At 33.1% G+C, this 21838-nt stretch overlaps 1 protein-coding gene across 1 annotated transcript in view; it reads right to left on the bottom strand.

The window, feature by feature from the left end:
- Positions 1-21838, bottom strand: part of LOC100375880 (uncharacterized) — a 55968-nt gene that overhangs the window by 27431 nt on the left and 6699 nt on the right. The window contains exon 2 of the mRNA XM_085495338.1: positions 12902-12984. Within this exon, the coding sequence (XP_085351464.1) occupies positions 12902-12984 (83 nt within the window). The remainder of the gene's footprint in view (positions 1-12901; positions 12985-21838) is intronic.

Below are 21838 nucleotides of genomic sequence, written 5' to 3'. Positions count from 1 at the left end.
CAAGTGTCATTTGAATGTATGCATTTATATTGCCAAGTGTCATTAGACTGTATGCATTTATATTGCCAAGTGTCATTTGAATGTATGCATTTATATTGCCAAGTGTCATTTGAATGTATGCATTTATATTGCCAAGTGTCATTTGAATGTATGCATTTATATTGCCAAGTGTCATTTGAATGTATGCATTTATATTGCCAAGTGTTATTTGAATGTATGCATTTATATTGCCAAGTGTCATTAGACTGTATGTATTTATATTGCCAAGTGTCATTTGAATGTAAGCATTTATATTGCCAAGTGTCATTTCAATGTATGCATTTATATTGCCAAGTGTCATTTGAATGTATGCATTTATATTGCCAAGTGTCATTAGACTGTATGTATTTATATTGCCAAGTGTCATTTGAATGTAAGCATTTATATTGCCAAGTGTCATTACACTGTATTCATTTATATTGCCAAGTGTCATTTGAATGTATGCATTTATATTGCCAAGTGTTATTTGAATGTATGTATTTATATTGCCAAGTGTCATTTGACTGTATGTATTTATATTGCCAAGTGTCATTTGAATGTAAGCATTTATATTGCCAAGTGTCATTTCAATGTATGCATTTATATTGCCAAGTGTCATTTGAATGAATGTATTTATATTACCAAGTGCCATTTGAATGTAAGCATTTATATTGCCAAGTGTCATTTGACTGTATTCATTTATATTGCCAAGTGTCATTTGATTGTATGCATTTATATTGCCAAGTGTCATTTGATTGTATGCATTTATATTGCCAAGTGTCATTTGAATGTAAGCATTTATATGGCAAAGTGTCATTTGAATGTAAGCATTTATATTGCCAAGTGTCATTTGAATGTAAGCATTTATATGACCAAGTGTCATTTGAATGTAAGCATTTATATTGCCAAGTGTCATTTGAATGTAAGGATTTATATTGCCAAGTGTCATTTGAATGTAAGCATTTATATTGCCAAGTGTCATTTGAATGTATGCATTTATATTGCCAAGTGTCATTTGAATGTATGTATTAATATTACCAAGCTTCATTTGACTGTATGTATTTATATTGCCAAGTGTCATTTGAATGTATGTATTTAGATATTACCAAGTGTCATTTGAATGTATGCATTCATATTGCCAAGTGTCATTTGAATGTATGCATTTATATTGCCAAGTGTCATTTGACTGTATTCATTGATATTGCCAAGTGTCATTTGAATGTATGCATTTATATTGCCAAGTGTCATTTCAATGTAAGCATTTATATTGCCAAGTGTCATTAGACTATATTCATTTATATTGCCAAGTGTCATTTGAATGTATGTATTTATATTGCCAAGTGTTATTTGAATGTATGTATTTATATTACCAAGTGTCATTTGAATGTATGCATTTATATTGCCAAGTGTCATTTGAATGTAAGCATTTATATTGCCAAGTGTCATTTCAATGTATGCATTTATATTGCCAAGTGTCATTTGAATGTATGTATTTATATTACCAAGTGCCATTTGAATGTAAGCATTTATATTGCCAAGTGTCATTTGAATGTATGTATTTATATTACCAAGTGTCATTTGAATGTATGCATTTATATTGCCAAGTGTCATTTGAATGTATGTATTTATATTACCAAGTGCCATTTGAATGTAAGCATTTATATTGCCAAGTGTCATTTGAATGTATGTATTTATATTGCCAAGTGTCATTTGACTGTATTCATTTATATTGCCAAGTGTCATTTGAATGTATGCATTTATATTGCCAAGTGTTATTTGAATGTATGTATTTATATTGCCAAGTGTCATTTGACTGTTTGTATTTATATTGCCAAGTGTCATTTGACTGTATGTATTTATATTGCCAAGTGTCATTTGAATGTAAGCATTTATATTGCCAAGTGTCATTTGAATGTATGCATTTATATTGCCAAGTGTTATTTGAATGTATGCATTTATATTGCCAAGTGTCATTTGAATGTATGCATTTATATTGCCAAGTGTCATTTGAATGTAAGCATTTATATTGCCAAGTGTTATTAGACTGTATTCATTTATATTGCCAAGTGTCATTTGAATGTATGCATTTATATTGCCAAGTGTCATTTGACTGTATTCATTTATATTGCCAAGTGTCATTTGAATGTAAGCATTTATATTGCCAAGTGTTATTAGACTGTATTCATTTATATTGCCAAGTGTCATTTGAATGTATGCATTTATATTGCCAAGTGTCATTTGACTGTATTCATTTATATTGCCAAGTGTCATTTGAATGTAAGCATTTATATTGCCAAGTGTTATTAAACTGTATTCATTTATATTGCCAAGTGTCATTTGAATGTATGCATTAATATTGCCAAGTGTCATTTGACTGTATGCATTTATATTGCCAAGTGTCATTTGAATGTATGCATTTATATTGCCAAGTGTCATTTCAATGTAAGCATTTATATTGCCAAGTGTCATTAGACTGTATTCATTTATATTGCCAAGTGTCATTTGACTGTATTCATTTATATTGCCAAGTGTCATTTGATTGTATGCATTTATATTGCCAAGAGTCATTTGACTGTATTCATTTATATTGCCAAGTGTCATTTGAATGTATGCATTTATATTGCCAAGTGTCATTTGAATGTAAGCATTTATATTGCCAAGTGTCATTAGACTGTATGCATTTATATTGCCAAGTGTCATTTGACTGTATTCATTTATATTGCCAAGTGTCGTTTGAATGTATGCATTTATATTGCCAAGTGTCATTTGAATGTAAGCATTTATATTGCCAAGTGTCATTAGACTATATGCATTTATATTGCCAAGTGTCTTTTGACTGTATTCATTTATATTGCCAAGTGTTATTTGAATGTATGCATTTATATTGCCAAGTGTCATTAGACTGTATGCATTTATATTGCCAAGTGTCATTTGACTGTATTCATTTATATTGCCAAGTGTCATTTGAATGTATGCATTTATATTGCCAAGTGTCATTTGACTGTATGTATTTATATTGCCAAGTGTCATTTGAATGTAAGCATTTATATGACCAAGTGTCATTTGACTGTATGTATTTATATTGCCAAGTGTCATTTGACTGTATGCATTTATATTGCCAAGTGTCATTTGACTGTATGTATTTATATTGCCAATTGTCATTTGACTGTATTCATTTATATTGCCAAGTGTCATTAGACTATATGCATTTATATTGCCAAGTGTCTTTTGACTGTATTCATTTATATTGCCAAGTGTCATTTGACTGTATTCATTTATATTGCCAAGTGTCATTAGACTATATGCATTTATATTGCCAAGTGTCATTTGACTGTATTCATTTATATTGCCAAGTGTCATTTGAATGTATGCATTTATATTGCCAAGTGTTATTTGAATGTATGCATTTATATTGCCAAGTGTTATTTGAATGTATGCATTTATATTGCCAAGTGTCATTTGAATGTACTAGTATGCATTTATATTGCCAAGTGTCATTTGAATGTATGCATTTATATTGCCAAGTGTTATTTGAATGTATGCATTTATATTGCCAAGTGTCATTTGAATGTATGCATTTATATTGCCAAGTGTTATTTGAATGTATGCATTTATATTGCCAAGTGTTATTTGAATGTATGCATTTATATTGCCAAGTGTCATTTGAATGTATGCATTTATATTGCCAAGTGTCATTTGAATGTATGCATTTATATTGCCAAGTGTTATTTGAATGTATGCATTTATATTGCCAAGTGTCATTTGAATGTATGCATTTATATTGCCAAGTGTTATTTGAATGTATGCATTTATATTGCCAAGTGTTATTTGAATGTATGCATTTATATTGCCAAGTGTCATTTGAATGTATGCATTTATATTGCCAAGTGTTATTTGAATGTATGTATTTATATTGCCAAGTGTCATTTGACTGTATGTATTTATATTGCCAAGTGTCATTTGAATGTAAGCATTTATATTGCCAAGTGTCATTTGAATGTATGCATTTATATTGCCAAGTGTCATTAGACTGTATGCATTTATATTGCCAAGTGTCATTTGAATGTATGCATTTATATTGCCAAGTGTCATTTGAATGTATGCATTTATATTGCCAAGTGTCATTTGAATGTATGCATTTATATTGCCAAGTGTCATTTGAATGTATGCATTTATATTGCCAAGTGTCATTTGAATGTATGCATTTATATTGCCAAGTGTCATTTGAATGTATGCATTTATATTGCCAAGTGTCATTAGACTGTATGCATTTATATTGCCAAGTGTCATTTGAATGTATGCATTTATATTGCCAAGTGTCATTTGAATGTATGCATTTATATTGCCAAGTGTCATTTGAATGTATGCATTTATATTGCCAAGTGTCATTTGAATGTATGCATTTATATTGCCAAGTGTTATTTGAATGTATGCATTTATATTGCCAAGTGTCATTAGACTGTATGTATTTATATTGCCAAGTGTCATTTGAATGTAAGCATTTATATTGCCAAGTGTCATTTCAATGTATGCATTTATATTGCCAAGTGTCATTTGAATGTATGCATTTATATTGCCAAGTGTCATTAGACTGTATGTATTTATATTGCCAAGTGTCATTTGAATGTAAGCATTTATATTGCCAAGTGTCATTACACTGTATTCATTTATATTGCCAAGTGTCATTTGAATGTATGCATTTATATTGCCAAGTGTTATTTGAATGTATGTATTTATATTGCCAAGTGTCATTTGACTGTATGTATTTATATTGCCAAGTGTCATTTGAATGTAAGCATTTATATTGCCAAGTGTCATTTCAATGTATGCATTTATATTGCCAAGTGTCATTTGAATGAATGTATTTATATTACCAAGTGCCATTTGAATGTAAGCATTTATATTGCCAAGTGTCATTTGACTGTATTCATTTATATTGCCAAGTGTCATTTGATTGTATGCATTTATATTGCCAAGTGTCATTTGATTGTATGCATTTATATTGCCAAGTGTCATTTGAATGTAAGCATTTATATTGCCAAGTGTCATTTGAATGTAAGCATTTATATGACCAAGTGTCATTTGAATGTAAGCATTTATATTGCCAAGTGTCATTTGAATGTAAGGATTTATATTGCCAAGTGTCATTTGAATGTAAGCATTTATATTGCCAAGTGTCATTTGAATGTATGCATTTATATTGCCAAGTGTCATTTGAATGTATGTATTAATATTACCAAGCTTCATTTGACTGTATGTATTTATATTGCCAAGTGTCATTTGAATGTATGTATTTAGATATTACCAAGTGTCATTTGAATGTATGCATTCATATTGCCAAGTGTCATTTGAATGTATGCATTTATATTGCCAAGTGTCATTTGACTGTATTCATTGATATTGCCAAGTGTCATTTGAATGTATGCATTTATATTGCCAAGTGTCATTTCAATGTAAGCATTTATATTGCCAAGTGTCATTAGACTATATTCATTTATATTGCCAAGTGTCATTTGAATGTATGTATTTATATTGCCAAGTGTTATTTGAATGTATGTATTTATATTACCAAGTGTCATTTGAATGTATGCATTTATATTGCCAAGTGTCATTTGAATGTAAGCATTTATATTGCCAAGTGTCATTTCAATGTATGCATTTATATTGCCAAGTGTCATTTGAATGTATGTATTTATATTACCAAGTGCCATTTGAATGTAAGCATTTATATTGCCAAGTGTCATTTGAATGTATGTATTTATATTACCAAGTGTCATTTGAATGTATGCATTTATATTGCCAAGTGTCATTTGAATGTATGTATTTATATTACCAAGTGCCATTTGAATGTAAGCATTTATATTGCCAAGTGTCATTTGAATGTATGTATTTATATTGCCAAGTGTCATTTGACTGTATTCATTTATATTGCCAAGTGTCATTTGAATGTATGCATTTATATTGCCAAGTGTTATTTGAATGTATGTATTTATATTGCCAAGTGTCATTTGACTGTTTGTATTTATATTGCCAAGTGTCATTTGACTGTATGTATTTATATTGCCAAGTGTCATTTGAATGTAAGCATTTATATTGCCAAGTGTCATTTGAATGTATGCATTTATATTGCCAAGTGTTATTTGAATGTATGCATTTATATTGCCAAGTGTCATTTGAATGTATGCATTTATATTGCCAAGTGTCATTTGAATGTAAGCATTTATATGGCCAAGTGTCATTTGACTGTATGTATTTATATTACCAAGTGTCATTTGACTGTATGTATTTCGATATTACCAAGTGTCATTTGAATGTAAGCATTTATATTGCCAAGTGTCATTTGAATGTAAGCATTTATATTGCCAAGTGTCATTTGACTGTATTCATTTATATTGCCAAGTGTCATTTGACTGTATGTATTTATATTGCCAAGTGTCATTTGACTGTATGCATTTATATTGCCAAGTGTCATTTGAATGTATGCATTTATATTGCCAAGTGTCATTTGACTGTATTCATTTATATTGCCAAGTGTCATTTGAATGTAAGCATTTATATTGCCAAGTGTTATTAGACTGTATTCATTTATATTGCCAAGTGTCATTTGAATGTATGCATTTATATTGCCAAGTGTCATTTGACTGTATTCATTTATATTGCCAAGTGTCATTTGAATGTAAGCATTTATATTGCCAAGTGTCATTTGAATGTAAGCATTTATATTGCCAAGTGTTATTAGACTGTATTCATTTATATTGCCAAGTGTCATTAGACTATATGCATTTATATTGCCAAGTGTCATTTGACTGTATTCATTTATATTGCCAAGTGTCATTTGAATGTATGCATTTATATTGCCAAGTGTTATTTGAATGTATGCATTTATATTGCCAAGTGTTATTTGAATGTATGCATTTATATTGCCAAGTGTCATTTGAATGTACTAGTATGCATTTATATTGCCAAGTGTCATTTGAATGTATGCATTTATATTGCCAAGTGTTATTTGAATGTATGCATTTATATTGCCAAGTGTCATTTGAATGTATGCATTTATATTGCCAAGTGTTATTTGAATGTATGCATTTATATTGCCAAGTGTTATTTGAATGTATGCATTTATATTGCCAAGTGTCATTTGAATGTACTAGTATGCATTTATATTGCCAAGTGTCATTTGAATGTATGCATTTATATTGCCAAGTGTTATTTGAATGTATGCATTTATATTGCCAAGTGTCATTTGAATGTATGCATTTATATTGCCAAGTGTTATTTGAATGTATGCATTTATATTGCCAAGTGTTATTTGAATGTATGCATTTATATTGCCAAGTGTCATTTGAATGTATGCATTTATATTGCCAAGTGTTATTTGAATGTATGTATTTATATTGCCAAGTGTCATTTGACTGTATGTATTTATATTGCCAAGTGTCATTTGAATGTAAGCATTTATATTGCCAAGTGTCATTTGAATGTATGCATTTATATTGCCAAGTGTCATTAGACTGTATGCTTTTATATTGCCAAGTGTCATTTGAATGTATGCATTTATATTGCCAAGTGTCATTTGAATGTATGCATTTATATTGCCAAGTGTCATTTGAATGTATGCATTTATATTGCCAAGTGTCATTTGAATGTATGCATTTATATTGCCAAGTGTCATTTGAATGTATGCATTTATATTGCCAAGTGTCATTTGAATGTATGCATTTATATTGCCAAGTGTCATTAGACTGTATGCATTTATATTGCCAAGTGTCATTTGAATGTATGCATTTATATTGCCAAGTGTCATTTGAATGTATGCATTTATATTGCCAAGTGTCATTTGAATGTATGCATTTATATTGCCAAGTGTCATTTGAATGTATGCATTTATATTGCCAAGTGTTATTTGAATGTATGCATTTATATTGCCAAGTGTCATTAGACTGTATGTATTTATATTGCCAAGTGTCATTTGAATGTAAGCATTTATATTGCCAAGTGTCATTTCAATGTATGCATTTATATTGCCAAGTGTCATTTGAATGTATGCATTTATATTGCCAAGTGTCATTAGACTGTATGTATTTATATTGCCAAGTGTCATTTGAATGTAAGCATTTATATTGCCAAGTGTCATTACACTGTATTCATTTATATTGCCAAGTGTCATTTGAATGTATGCATTTATATTGCCAAGTGTTATTTGAATGTATGTATTTATATTGCCAAGTGTCATTTGACTGTATGTATTTATATTGCCAAGTGTCATTTGAATGTAAGCATTTATATTGCCAAGTGTCATTTCAATGTATGCATTTATATTGCCAAGTGTCATTTGAATGAATGTATTTATATTACCAAGTGCCATTTGAATGTAAGCATTTATATTGCCAAGTGTCATTTGACTGTATTCATTTATATTGCCAAGTGTCATTTGATTGTATGCATTTATATTGCCAAGTGTCATTTGATTGTATGCATTTATATTGCCAAGTGTCATTTGAATGTAAGCATTTATATTGCCAAGTGTCATTTGAATGTAAGCATTTATATGACCAAGTGTCATTTGAATGTAAGCATTTATATTGCCAAGTGTCATTTGAATGTAAGGATTTATATTGCCAAGTGTCATTTGAATGTAAGCATTTATATTGCCAAGTGTCATTTGAATGTATGCATTTATATTGCCAAGTGTCATTTGAATGTATGTATTAATATTACCAAGCTTCATTTGACTGTATGTATTTATATTGCCAAGTGTCATTTGAATGTATGTATTTAGATATTACCAAGTGTCATTTGAATGTATGCATTCATATTGCCAAGTGTCATTTGAATGTATGCATTTATATTGCCAAGTGTCATTTGACTGTATTCATTGATATTGCCAAGTGTCATTTGAATGTATGCATTTATATTGCCAAGTGTCATTTCAATGTAAGCATTTATATTGCCAAGTGTCATTAGACTATATTCATTTATATTGCCAAGTGTCATTTGAATGTATGTATTTATATTGCCAAGTGTTATTTGAATGTATGTATTTATATTACCAAGTGTCATTTGAATGTATGCATTTATATTGCCAAGTGTCATTTGAATGTAAGCATTTATATTGCCAAGTGTCATTTCAATGTATGCATTTATATTGCCAAGTGTCATTTGAATGTATGTATTTATATTACCAAGTGCCATTTGAATGTAAGCATTTATATTGCCAAGTGTCATTTGAATGTATGTATTTATATTACCAAGTGTCATTTGAATGTATGCATTTATATTGCCAAGTGTCATTTGAATGTATGTATTTATATTACCAAGTGCCATTTGAATGTAAGCATTTATATTGCCAAGTGTCATTTGAATGTATGTATTTATATTGCCAAGTGTCATTTGACTGTATTCATTTATATTGCCAAGTGTCATTAGACTATATTCATTTATATTGCCAAGTGTTATTTGAATGTATGTATTTATATTGCCAAGTGTTATTTGAATGTATGTATTTATATTACCAAGTGTCATTTGAATGTATGCATTTATATTGCCAAGTGTCATTTGAATGTAAGCATTTATATTGCCAAGTGTCATTTCAATGTATGCATTTATATTGCCAAGTGTCATTTGAATGTATGTATTTATATTACCAAGTGCCATTTGAATGTAAGCATTTATATTGCCAAGTGTCATTTGAATGTATGTATTTATATTACCAAGTGTCATTTGAATGTATGCATTTATATTGCCAAGTGTCATTTGAATGTATGTATTTATATTACCAAGTGCCATTTGAATGTAAGCATTTATATTGCCAAGTGTCATTTGAATGTATGTATTTATATTGCCAAGTGTCATTTGACTGTATTCATTTATATTGCCAAGTGTCATTTGAATGTATGCATTTATATTGCCAAGTGTTATTTGAATGTATGTATTTATATTGCCAAGTGTCATTTGACTGTTTGTATTTATATTGCCAAGTGTCATTTGACTGTATGTATTTATATTGCCAAGTGTCATTTGAATGTAAGCATTTATATTGCCAAGTGTCATTTGAATGTATGCATTTATATTGCCAAGTGTTATTTGAATGTATGCATTTATATTGCCAAGTGTCATTTGAATGTATGCATTTATATTGCCAAGTGTCATTTGAATGTAAGCATTTATATGGCCAAGTGTCATTTGACTGTATGTATTTATATTACCAAGTGTCATTTGACTGTATGTATTTCGATATTACCAAGTGTCATTTGAATGTAAGCATTTATATTGCCAAGTGTCATTTGAATGTAAGCATTTATATTGCCAAGTGTCATTTGACTGTATTCATTTATATTGCCAAGTGTCATTTGACTGTATGTATTTATATTGCCAAGTGTCATTTGACTGTATGCATTTATATTGCCAAGTGTCATTTGAATGTATGCATTTATATTGCCAAGTGTCATTTGACTGTATTCATTTATATTGCCAAGTGTCATTTGAATGTAAGCATTTATATTGCCAAGTGTTATTAGACTGTATTCATTTATATTGCCAAGTGTCATTTGAATGTATGCATTTATATTGCCAAGTGTCATTTGACTGTATTCATTTATATTGCCAAGTGTCATTTGAATGTAAGCATTTATATTGCCAAGTGTTATTAGACTGTATTCATTTATATTGCCAAGTGTCATTTGAATGTATGCATTTATATTGCCAAGTGTCATTTGACTGTATTCATTTATATTGCCAAGTGTCATTTGAATGTATGCATTTATATTGCCAAGTGTCATTTGAATGTAAGCATTTATATTGCCAAGTGTTATTAGACTGTATTCATTTATATTGCCAAGTGTCATTTGAATGTATGCATTAATATTGCCAAGTGTCATTTGAATGTAAGCATTTATATTGCCAAGTGTCATTTGACTGTATTCATTTATATTGCCAAGTGTCATTTGAATGTAAGCATTTATATTGCCAAGTGTTATTAGACTGTATTCATTTATATTGCCAAGTGTCATTTGAATGTATGCATTAATATTGCCAAGTGTCATTTGAATGTAAGCATTTATATTGCCAAGTGTCATTTGACTGTATTCATTTATATTGCCAAGTGTCATTTGAATGTAAGCATTTATATTGCCAAGTGTTATTAGACTGTATTCATTTATATTGCCAAGTGTCATTTGAATGTATGCATTTATATTGCCAAGTGATTAATGCGCATAATATATAGAACTTTGAATTTTACTGTCTAGAAAATCCACCAGATGATAACGACGGTGTTATCAACTGCAAAAATATAAGATAAGAAAACACAAATTAGTTATTTATATTCTACATATTTCATCTTAGAACTGGGAAATCTTTAACATGGAACTCAATTTCTCGAGTTGGACCAGAAATAATACATTTTATCGAACATTGAGTGAAATGAAAATGAGTCCAATGTGTGAAACGATGCGATTCGCAAAAGTGAAAGATATCTGAAAAATTAGTATAATGCGTCATAGTTTTAACGACGTCGATCTATTGTGTTCCAACTGATCAACGTGTAGGGCTGAACTCATGTAAATGCACAGAAAACAATTCACAAACTATTCAAGGTTGGAATATTTGAGAAGAGTAAAATATCTGGGTTAATATACTGGCACAATGTTATTATGTATAACTGTTTATGTTCGCGTTCCAATTAAGATGATTTATGTGGCATGTTTTAAATAACAACCGTAAATTATAGATTGCTCGACTGTTTGACTGTTTGTTGTATGCGTGCTGTGTGCGCATGTGCCACTGAATAACATCGACTCTGTGATCATGTCATATTCATATTTTCTATTCATATTTCAATATTTTTAGCATATTCACGGATGCTCTATTGTATTTAGTTTTGCGAAAACAGCGAAATTAAAATTCGGTAAATAATTAATTAGTACAATAATAGCAGCAACGTTTAGTCTGCGGTTGAATGGTCATGATATGATATATTATCAATACATTGGAACAGCCCCAACCCACCCCCACTCACCCGCAACAAACGAAATTCCTGAACCGACGACAACAAACGTAATTACAGTGAACTACAGCGAATTCAAGAGCGCTATAAAAACGTAGCTTTGGGTACAATATGTAGGTGTGAGTTTATTTTTTTTATCACGAATTCATATTTAGATTTTAATTTTGAAATGATAACACTCAAGTCCGTCATATTCAGATATTTTTGTCTTTTTTTTCGCAGTAAAATGGTTTAAATTCTTTTCTTTTTCTTTCCCAAAGAAAAACATATCCATGACGCAACGAAATTCGTGGTATATTCGCATACCTGAAAGATCCCAAAATAGCTGCAGTTATGAAAACGGACACGCAATTACTTCATTATCTAATGCCAGTTTAATAGCCCCATATTCATAAAACAGATCACGTGTTTGCGATTACATAAAACACATTAGGTGTGCCATTAAATGGTCGGTTTAACTATTGTTTTAGTAGTCAATTTAAAGTAACTATCTTTAATGTGTGAACAGTTTTTTTCTACGATGTCTCTATGCAAACAAAATTACCAAGACTATAGCACTGTGTGCACTGTGATCGGATAAAATCATTTCATAAAATCCTATTTTGGGCTTATTATTAATTTATTTACTGTTATTATTATTATTATTTTTTTTTTGGTGACGGTGTAAGGGCGGTGGTCGTCTTTCAGCGCGTGTAAACACACAATGTTTACGTCGCCATGGGACCCAAGATCACAACGCGGCGACCACTGCCCTTTAAAGCAACTCAAAATTACCTGAGCGTTTCTAGCTACATGTGCCATAGCGACTACAAACAATAAACGTCGATGGATCGATTTGTATATTAAATAGCATTACGTCATAAATATTGAATATCTCACCTCCTCGTCTGTCTCTACCTGGCGCTCCTGAGATGCCTCATCTGCATTCACTGAGTCTGGTTGCCATGACGACGGAAGGGATTCTGCAAAAGAAGGAAATGCGATACTCAAATATCGGTGTGCGATGAATAAAATAACAGATTCAGCTCAAATATTGTCATCGCTTTTCGTTGCGCGATACGTAATCGCACCTGTGTCTATGATTTTAAAGTTTCTTCATCTTCATGACGGTGCCTGGCAGTGTTTTTTATCGTAACTTGAAAGCAAAATTCTGTTAATTATAAAATTCTGCTGTTGTTTCTAAGGTTGGCTATGCCGATAACATCGTAGTTAAAGCGGAGGGGTCGTCACCTGCGCATGCGCGGGAAATGAGACCCAACCGACGATAACAACGCGTAATAAAGACGCAAATGCTCATGGGTGGATGCTGGTTAGTAAACAATGACACACTGTGGCAATCTGACGCATGCGCAGGTGACGACACCCCCGCTTTAAAGTTGTCTTCCTACTTTAAATTGTGTCTTCATAGGAAATGATAATATCAGTTGCCTTGACAACAAATCTGTAAATATTGGAGTCTGTTCTCGACAGAAACAAAGAAGTGGTGTCTAATCACCAAATCGAGCATAATTTCCATTGTAATCACTCAAGGATAACTCACTTTATTTTTTAGGAGTTGATCTAAATTCGATTTCAAGATCTGTTTGAATTATGTCGGGTTTGAGTGCCGAACTTTTTTTTTCATATACAAGACATGCAGAATGTCGAATGCCGAGTAAAACAGTCACAAAGGTACATGATAATAATAAAAAAAAGTTTATAAACTCAGTATTTTTAACAATTTCACTTAATTAGTAATTATGACGTGTTACACATTTAATTTACATCATTAAAATGTAATGTATTAATAATAATAATAGTATAAATGTCAAAGTACTTCCGGTTAATTATTAAATTTTAAAAGACGGGTTTTCAATGATGTTGTTTAAGTTGTTTCTATCACCATAACGGAATTCGATCGTATTCCCCCAGTACAGAAATGGCCACTCTTTGTAACTTTACTATTAGAATTTTATTAGGTTTGAGTTGCCGTACTTTGTTTTACATACAAGACATGCAGATGTCGAATGCCGAGTGAAACATTCACAAAGGTACATAATAATAATTATAAAAAAAAAAGTTTATAAACAACCGATTTGTGAAATCCGTGTTAATTAAACTCGGCGGCAGACAATTATGGTCGCGCAATTTAAATTAGCTGGAGTTGGGATTCAGCCAACACAAATAATTCTGAATACAAGACACATATACATAACTCAGTATTTTTAGCAATTTCACTTAATTAGTAAGTATGACGCATTACAAATTTAATTTACACCCTTACATTAATGTAATGTATTATTATTAATAATAATAATAATATAAATGTCAACGTACTTCCGGCAAATTATTAAATTTTAAAAGACGGGATTTCAATGACGTCGTTGTTTCTATCATCATAATGGAATTCGAGCGTATGCCCCCAGTACAGAAAATGTGCCACTCTTTGTAACCATGGTAACTTGAGAAAAGTCAGCGCCTTATTATTCAGTGGCCGCCGTGTAAATACCTCTTGTCAAAAATGCTGATACGCACAATTTCTTTTTAAAATTTAATTTAGATCATTAAATTGTGATGCATTATTAATATAAATGTCAGCCGGCGAGCTGCCGGTTATTTATTAAATTGAGAAGATGGGTGACAGTGTGGTTTCTGTCACCGTATAATTGAACTCGAGCGAAACGAAGATGTCACTACAAGCGGTGGTACCAGTATTGCAACCATAGCAACCATAGCTACCATCGCTGATATCTAGTATATGGATGTTCTATTGAAACGTCATTGTACCCATTCACCAGTGGCCGCCATATTTACGCCTCTTTTGAGAATTGCTGGCGAGAACGCAGGATTGTGAGATTCTGATCTTTTTTAATTACCGGGCGTAACTTACATCGTCGTTTGATTGAGAGGTCACATGAAGCATGGACTGTTGCGAAAGGGTATTTGTTACATTCATTATGTAACTGCTGATCGAATGTTGTAAGTTTGTCTACGATAAAACCAGGGAAATCTATAATACTACATTGTTAACGTCTTTTGGTTCCACGGTTAGGGGCTGACCATTAGACATTCCCTTGGGGGTAGAATTACTGTGCGCTTTATTTTGGGCAACATTTTAACGATGATGTTGTCACCCTTCATACCACGACTAACTGTGGAAAGATTGACACACTGTGCGACAGAACCTTCAGCGAATCAGAGAGATTGTACGATTATATTTGCCAGCGTAGTTGTGTGACATGCTTTCCTATTGGTCAACATCACGTCCTACCCACAAGCAGGTACGCGTGACTAATCCTTAAACAAGCGTTTCTATGACAACCTTGGAAAATGTTATGTTAAACATGTAGGTCTTTTGCAAAAATAACGTCGCTTTGGCTAATTTGAAGGCGGTGGTAGTCGCGTAGCGCGTCACATTCAAGTGGCAAACGCGCTGTATACTTTCTATCGACGCTACAACCACCACCTATAATGTTAGGCTTCAAAAGCATTTGAATTTAACGGTACTCTCTCGATTTGTAAATTGATACCTTACGTGCAATATCACAACAATACAATTGATTTGGCCCACCGGTTTTACCAGGCCCGCCCGGTTGTCCCGAGTGGTATTAACACGTGAGCTCGTAAATGCTCGTACGAGGACAGGCCTATGGCTTCCCTAAGCCGTCAGAAATTGCACGGGACCAACGCAAACGAAAAGTCGCATGTTGTTACTTTAGGTTCAAACTCAAATTTCGGAAAATGTGGTTAGTGTTTATAAACCTCACGGCGCCATCAGCGGTCAGATTTAAAAGGGGGGAAAGTATGAATCGAGTACTCGTACTGCATAGAGTTTAATTATTAGCTGGATTTTATTTTTTTGGCTTATTTCGATGAAGGTTAAGAATTGTAAATTAGGATCAATGGAATATTCAAATTCAAAAGTAAAATGTACTGTTTCTTTCATAAACCACTAGTCTCTTTTATCGGCGATTGGTTCAACCAGGAACATGTAAATTATATACTGGTTAATTATTTGCGTGGGTGGCTAATGGTTATTCAACCGAGACTATAATTACGGATGATGGTGGCACGTGATCGAGGAATGACCAATGAGACACTCTTATTATTTAATTTGTTAATACACATGGCAATCGTTATTTTACTTTTTTTGAAAGAGAAATTGATCATATTTGGTTAATTCCTATTATGAGAAATTGATTTTGATTGGTTCAAAAGAATTAGGCGATATATTTGTGAAGAGTCGGCATAGACATGAATAAAATGTTGTTTTAGAAGTGAAAACTAAAGTGACGTCATCCGTTACAGAATAGATTTTGTACAAAAACGTTATTTTTCGCTGATTGTTTTACAGTTATGCTTTGTGAAGTAGAATATACCGAATCGGAATTAACGGTTTACTCTCTCATCATCTGTGTCACTCATCGCTTTCACTAATGAGCGAAATTAACTGAACGTCATGAACTTGATTGCTATAAATTAAAGGGCAGTTCACAACCTCGGAGAAAGTAGCACAAGCTTTGACGATAGTGATACTGTTCTTCGTACGCTTGATACCTGCGTGACATCAATGACTCATATCATCCCTGTAAGTTATTTGATTTATAGTAATGCATTATATTTATCATCATAAGACATTCTGAAGTATGAATTGGTGTACTAATATATAGCGCTACGTTGAGCGACAGCGATATTAATGGATAACGTGACGTCATTGGCCTACTTTCCTGACATCGTCCCGCATGACAGCTGATGAGGTGATTGTTGTTTGTTGATGTACTGACTCACCGTCGTCCTGTTCTTTGAAACTCAAGTTTATTACATTTTGACCAGGAAGGTCGTACGGAAACCACTGCTTGTAGTACAATTAACGCGGGAGGACCAAAAGAGGGAATTGGGCTATTTTCATACAATACGACTAATGTAGTTGTAATCAAGAAGGAGTATTTGCCAAAACTAAAAAATTATTAAAACAAAATATTCGGAAAAAGTAATTTAATAAAATAATATGAAAAAAATAATTGAATAAAATATTATAAAAAAATGAATATGATAATATGAAAAAAAATAATTAAATAAAATAATACGAAAAACTAACTTATTAAATAAATAAATCTGAAAAAATAATTTAATAAAATATGTTTAATGCCTGGGGAAAATAGCATATTCAAGACAGACAAGATACTTAGTATATTATTTTTTCTTATCAGAATGCAGCTTTAATTATTCATGATTTTATGCCTAATGATCGCCTCAAATTGAAAACCTATCAAGCGGGAAAATATGTGATAAAATGTAATAAGCATTAATGGTATGTTGCCGCGCCATAATTAGGCGCTACTACAGATTAAAAATAATATGATATCATGTTTAACGATTTTTTTTTTCAACAGAAAACTTAATTACATTTTTTTTTATCACCGAAGTCAACACTGGTTCAAGTTATTTGTCTGAGGGGTTCGTAAAAAAACAAAAAACAAAAAAAACTACTTACTGGGAACTTTCGAGAAAAATGGTAATCATGAATTTCTAAAAATTGTAATCTCAACATTACCAAAAATGTTATTCATATGGGTGTCACGCCACGTAGCACACATTTCGAATGCGCGCTGCACGTCGACAGACAAGTATCGGCAATCAAGCTGTTTTCGTGTTCGTCGTTTGAAAGTCTGTTTTTGTTTGTACAGTATATTGGCATTATGTCACCAAGAATTCCCGACACAAAACGAATACTAATTCAATGTAAATTACAAACAAAAATCCATGTTAAGTATGTTGAGTCACTGACTGCACTGAATGTACTTATCTCATGGATGCTACGTGAAATGTAGATTTTTGAATTCGTGGTCCTGTAAAAGGTGACAATGCGCAGTACATTTAAGCATTTTAAAATAATTGTTTGATATTTCGATGTGTCAAATGTCATGCATAATCACAAAGGTCGTGTATGATTTCAAAGGGTGGTGTAATAGGTCGAATTGATGTGTGCAAGGTCACGCGTAATTCCAAAGCGTGTGCAATAGGTCGAATTGTAGTGTCAACGGTCACATGTTATATCACTAAGCGTGGTGTAATTCGTCAAATTGATGTGTCAAAGGTCGTGGATGATATCAGAGAAGGGTGTCGTAGGTCAAATATATGTGTCAAAGATCACGCATAATCACAAAGCGTGTGTAAAATGACGAATTGATGTGTCAAAAATCACGCACAATCACAAAGCGTGATGTAATAGATCGACTTGATGTGTCAAAGGTCACGCATAATCACAAAGTGTGATGTAATAGGTCAAATGAATAGGTCAAATTAAAAGGTCGTGCATGAGTTCAAAGGGCGGTGCCAATAAGTCAAAGGTGATACATATTCTTCCGTGAGCCAAGGACGCGTGTAATCTCGAATGGTTAACGCGGTATGATGTCGAATACGGGATTTCAAGTCGCCAAGGCAAGATTGACGTCTGAATGGAGGCCTCTCAGAATCACTGGTTTAATAATCGTAAGTCAATCTTCAGGTTGATTTTTAGCTTATTACAATTTTCAAACCAACGGATTGCAATAAACATTATGAGAACTCCACGAGTTTCCTGACGGTTTATTTATAGCTAAATTTATTGAAATACGTCTTTTGTGGCGCCACTTCGGTTGCTGGGTGATTGTGAAAACTTTCCGGCGTTTGCAAACTGTTATTGAAATATCCTAAAAACAGTGTATCAATAGCTATACGCACGAGTTAGTTATAAAATGAAATGTGGTTGTAAAGCCTTATTCATAAAAATGACATGTCATTTCACGGAAACATACGATTTAAGTTATCGGATATGACGGGCTGTGACGTCATTGCACAGATATTAAATATGCACTCTATTTGTTATATTAATGTTGTTTGTTGCAGTATGAACAATTATTATGAACAAAAACGTTTTTTGTTTTTTTGTTTTTTTGGCAGCACACATCTTAGCGTTCAATGAAATTATAAACACTTTTACAAGCATGCGCATTGTTTGTTTTGGGATCGTAACTTTTAGCTGTTTGGTCTAGAATAGATTTTCTTGACTTTAGGATCAATATCAGGTCTGTTTTTTGTTTTTTTAATTTCCATGTATTTACCCGAGTTTTAGTACTTTTATTTATGAGACCGGGTGATGTGTAGATTCAACTCAGAATATAACTGAATAAATTAAGTGACAATTTGGTCTCTGATGGGATATACAAAATCACTCTTTGGGGCATGGTTTATGAGGTGAAATGGTCTATGACGGGGTCTGGGGTTTTACTTCCCTGGCCGCATACCCCTACCAAACTGAAAGGGGGTTGACACGTGTACAATAATTTGTATATATATGTATTACGTGAGTAAAAATCTGAATCAAGAATCGATATTCTAGTCTTTTTGACTACTGTATGTAAAACAGAAACATTTTTTTCCTACAATTTCTACTCCATTCCTACAAAATACTTAGAAATCTGTTTGAAAACTTCGATATGCGTTCTAGTACACCACGTGATAGCAAATAATGAACGTTAACTTTTTAATACATCGCTTGGGTTGTTATTTATTATTTATATTCCAAGTTTCATTTCAGTCGGATATTTCATTTTTAATAAACCTTTCTAAAAGTCAACGATGCGTGTTGATACTGTAGACGGCACCTGATCGCTGGCCCGTGTACCTTAATTGTGTTTTGTTGAGAACATATTTTCCATTTTCCGATCCTAGAGGTGTTTATAACTGGCATAAATATAGCTGCTTTGTGAAAAATGTGTATCTAAGAAGTATCGCCTAGAGACAAAAATACATTAATTATAATATAATTTCGACACAAGTTCAATTTTTATATTTTGAAGGAATTCAACTTGTTATTGGTGCCATAATTTGCCACATATATAGAAATGATATGGCCCACAGAGTCGCTTAGGCTGCACATCTGAACGATAGATATTGATGATTCAAAATTATAAGTGTTCAGAAAATAGTGATCAACGCGCATTACCAATCTTCCAAACCCGCCGAGAGTTTGCGTCAACGACATTGATGTATAATATCGGACATAGTAATGCCTATGTTTAAACGTAACCAAGTCTACCTATTTCCGCGTGCCAATATACTCCAATAGCTTGTTTAATGAATATAATGTAAGATGTATTAGTTTGAATGTATTAACAGTCTTGTAGTCATTAGTATAGTTACTATGGAGACGTAGTAGGATATTTTTATCCGCGCAATTTATAATTGCGTCCGTACTTGCAATGCAAACTACTTGGGCTGCTAGTTGCTATCGAAGAGAACAAGGCAATGTACCTTTGAAGCAGCATGGTTGACATCGCTGCGTATAACTGCTACATTAAAAAAATGAGTTTCTTTCTCGCGGATCACCACCTTCATTGTGGTATTATTTTTTTTTTAATTTACGAGAACAACCTTGTAAGCACTCAATACAGTGACGCTTGGGTGACTACTGGTTCAATGCATGGATAATTTGAACATTATCAGCGATGTCCACGTCAAACGTGAACCGGGCCATTACAAGTATGGTTAAAGCTAACCTAGCGCCAATGAGCAGTGTTTCTACACCTAACCTGGTGATTACCAGCGCTGTCTACATTTAACCTGGTGATTACCAGCGCTGTCTACATTTAACCTGGTGATTACCAGTGCTGTCTATATATAACCTGGTGATTACCAGTGCTGTCTACATCTAGCCCTGTGATTACCAGTGCTGTCCACATCTAACCTGGTGATTACCAGTGCTGTCCACATCTAACCTGGTGATTACCAATGCTGTCTACATCTAACCTGGTGATTACCAGTGCTGTCCACATCTAGCCTGGTGATTACCAGTGCTGTCCACATCTAACCTGGTGATTACCAGTGCTGTCTACATCTAGCCTAGTGATTACCAGTGCTGTCCACATCTAACCTGGTGATTACCAGTGCTGTCCACATCTAACCTGGTGATTACCAGTGCTGTCCACATCTAGCCTGGTGATTACCAGTGCTGTCCACATCTAACCTGGTGATTACCAGTGCTGTCTACATCTAGCCTGGTGATTACCAGTGCTGTCCACATCTAACCTGGTGATTACCAGTGCTGTCTACATCTAGCCTGGTGATTACCAGTGCTGTCTACATTTAACCTGGTGATTACCAGTGCTGTCCATATCTAACCTGGTGATTACCAGTGCTGTCCACATCTAGCCTGGTGATTACCAGTGCTGTCCACATCTAACCTGGTGATTACCAGTGCTGTCTACATCTAGCCTGGTGATTACCAGTGCTGTCCACATCTAACCTGGTGATTACCAGTGCTGTCCACATCTAACCTGGTGATTATCAGCGCTGTCTACATTTAACCTGGTGATTACCAGTGCTGTCCACATCTAACATGGTGATTACCAGTGTTGTCCACATCTAACCTGGTGATTACCAGTGCTGTCCACATCTAACCTGGTGATTACCAGTGCTGTCTACATATAACCTGGTGATTACCAGTGCTGTCTACATATAACCTGGTGATTACCAGTGCTGTCCACATCTAACCTGGTGATTACCAGTGCTGTCTACATCTAACTTGGTGATTACCAGTGCTGTACACATCTAACCTGGTGATTACCAGTGCTGTCCATATCTAACCTGGTGATTACCAGTGTTGTCCACATCTAACCTGGTGATTACCAGTGCTGTCCACATCTAACCTGGTGATTACCAGTGCTGTTTACATATAACCTGGCGATTACCAGTGCTGTCCACATGTAACCTAGTGATTACCATTGTTGTCCACATCTAACCTGGTGATTACCAGTGCTGTCTTCATATAACCTGGTGATTACCAGTGCTGTCCAC

This window comes from Saccoglossus kowalevskii, chromosome 21 (assembly GCF_978046115.1).
Source record: "Saccoglossus kowalevskii chromosome 21, keSacKowa6.1, whole genome shotgun sequence".
NCBI classification, from domain to species: domain Eukaryota; kingdom Metazoa; phylum Hemichordata; class Enteropneusta; family Harrimaniidae; genus Saccoglossus; species Saccoglossus kowalevskii.
The sequence above is the reverse complement of the archived record's forward strand: the minus strand, read 5'-3'. Positions and strand labels throughout refer to the sequence as shown.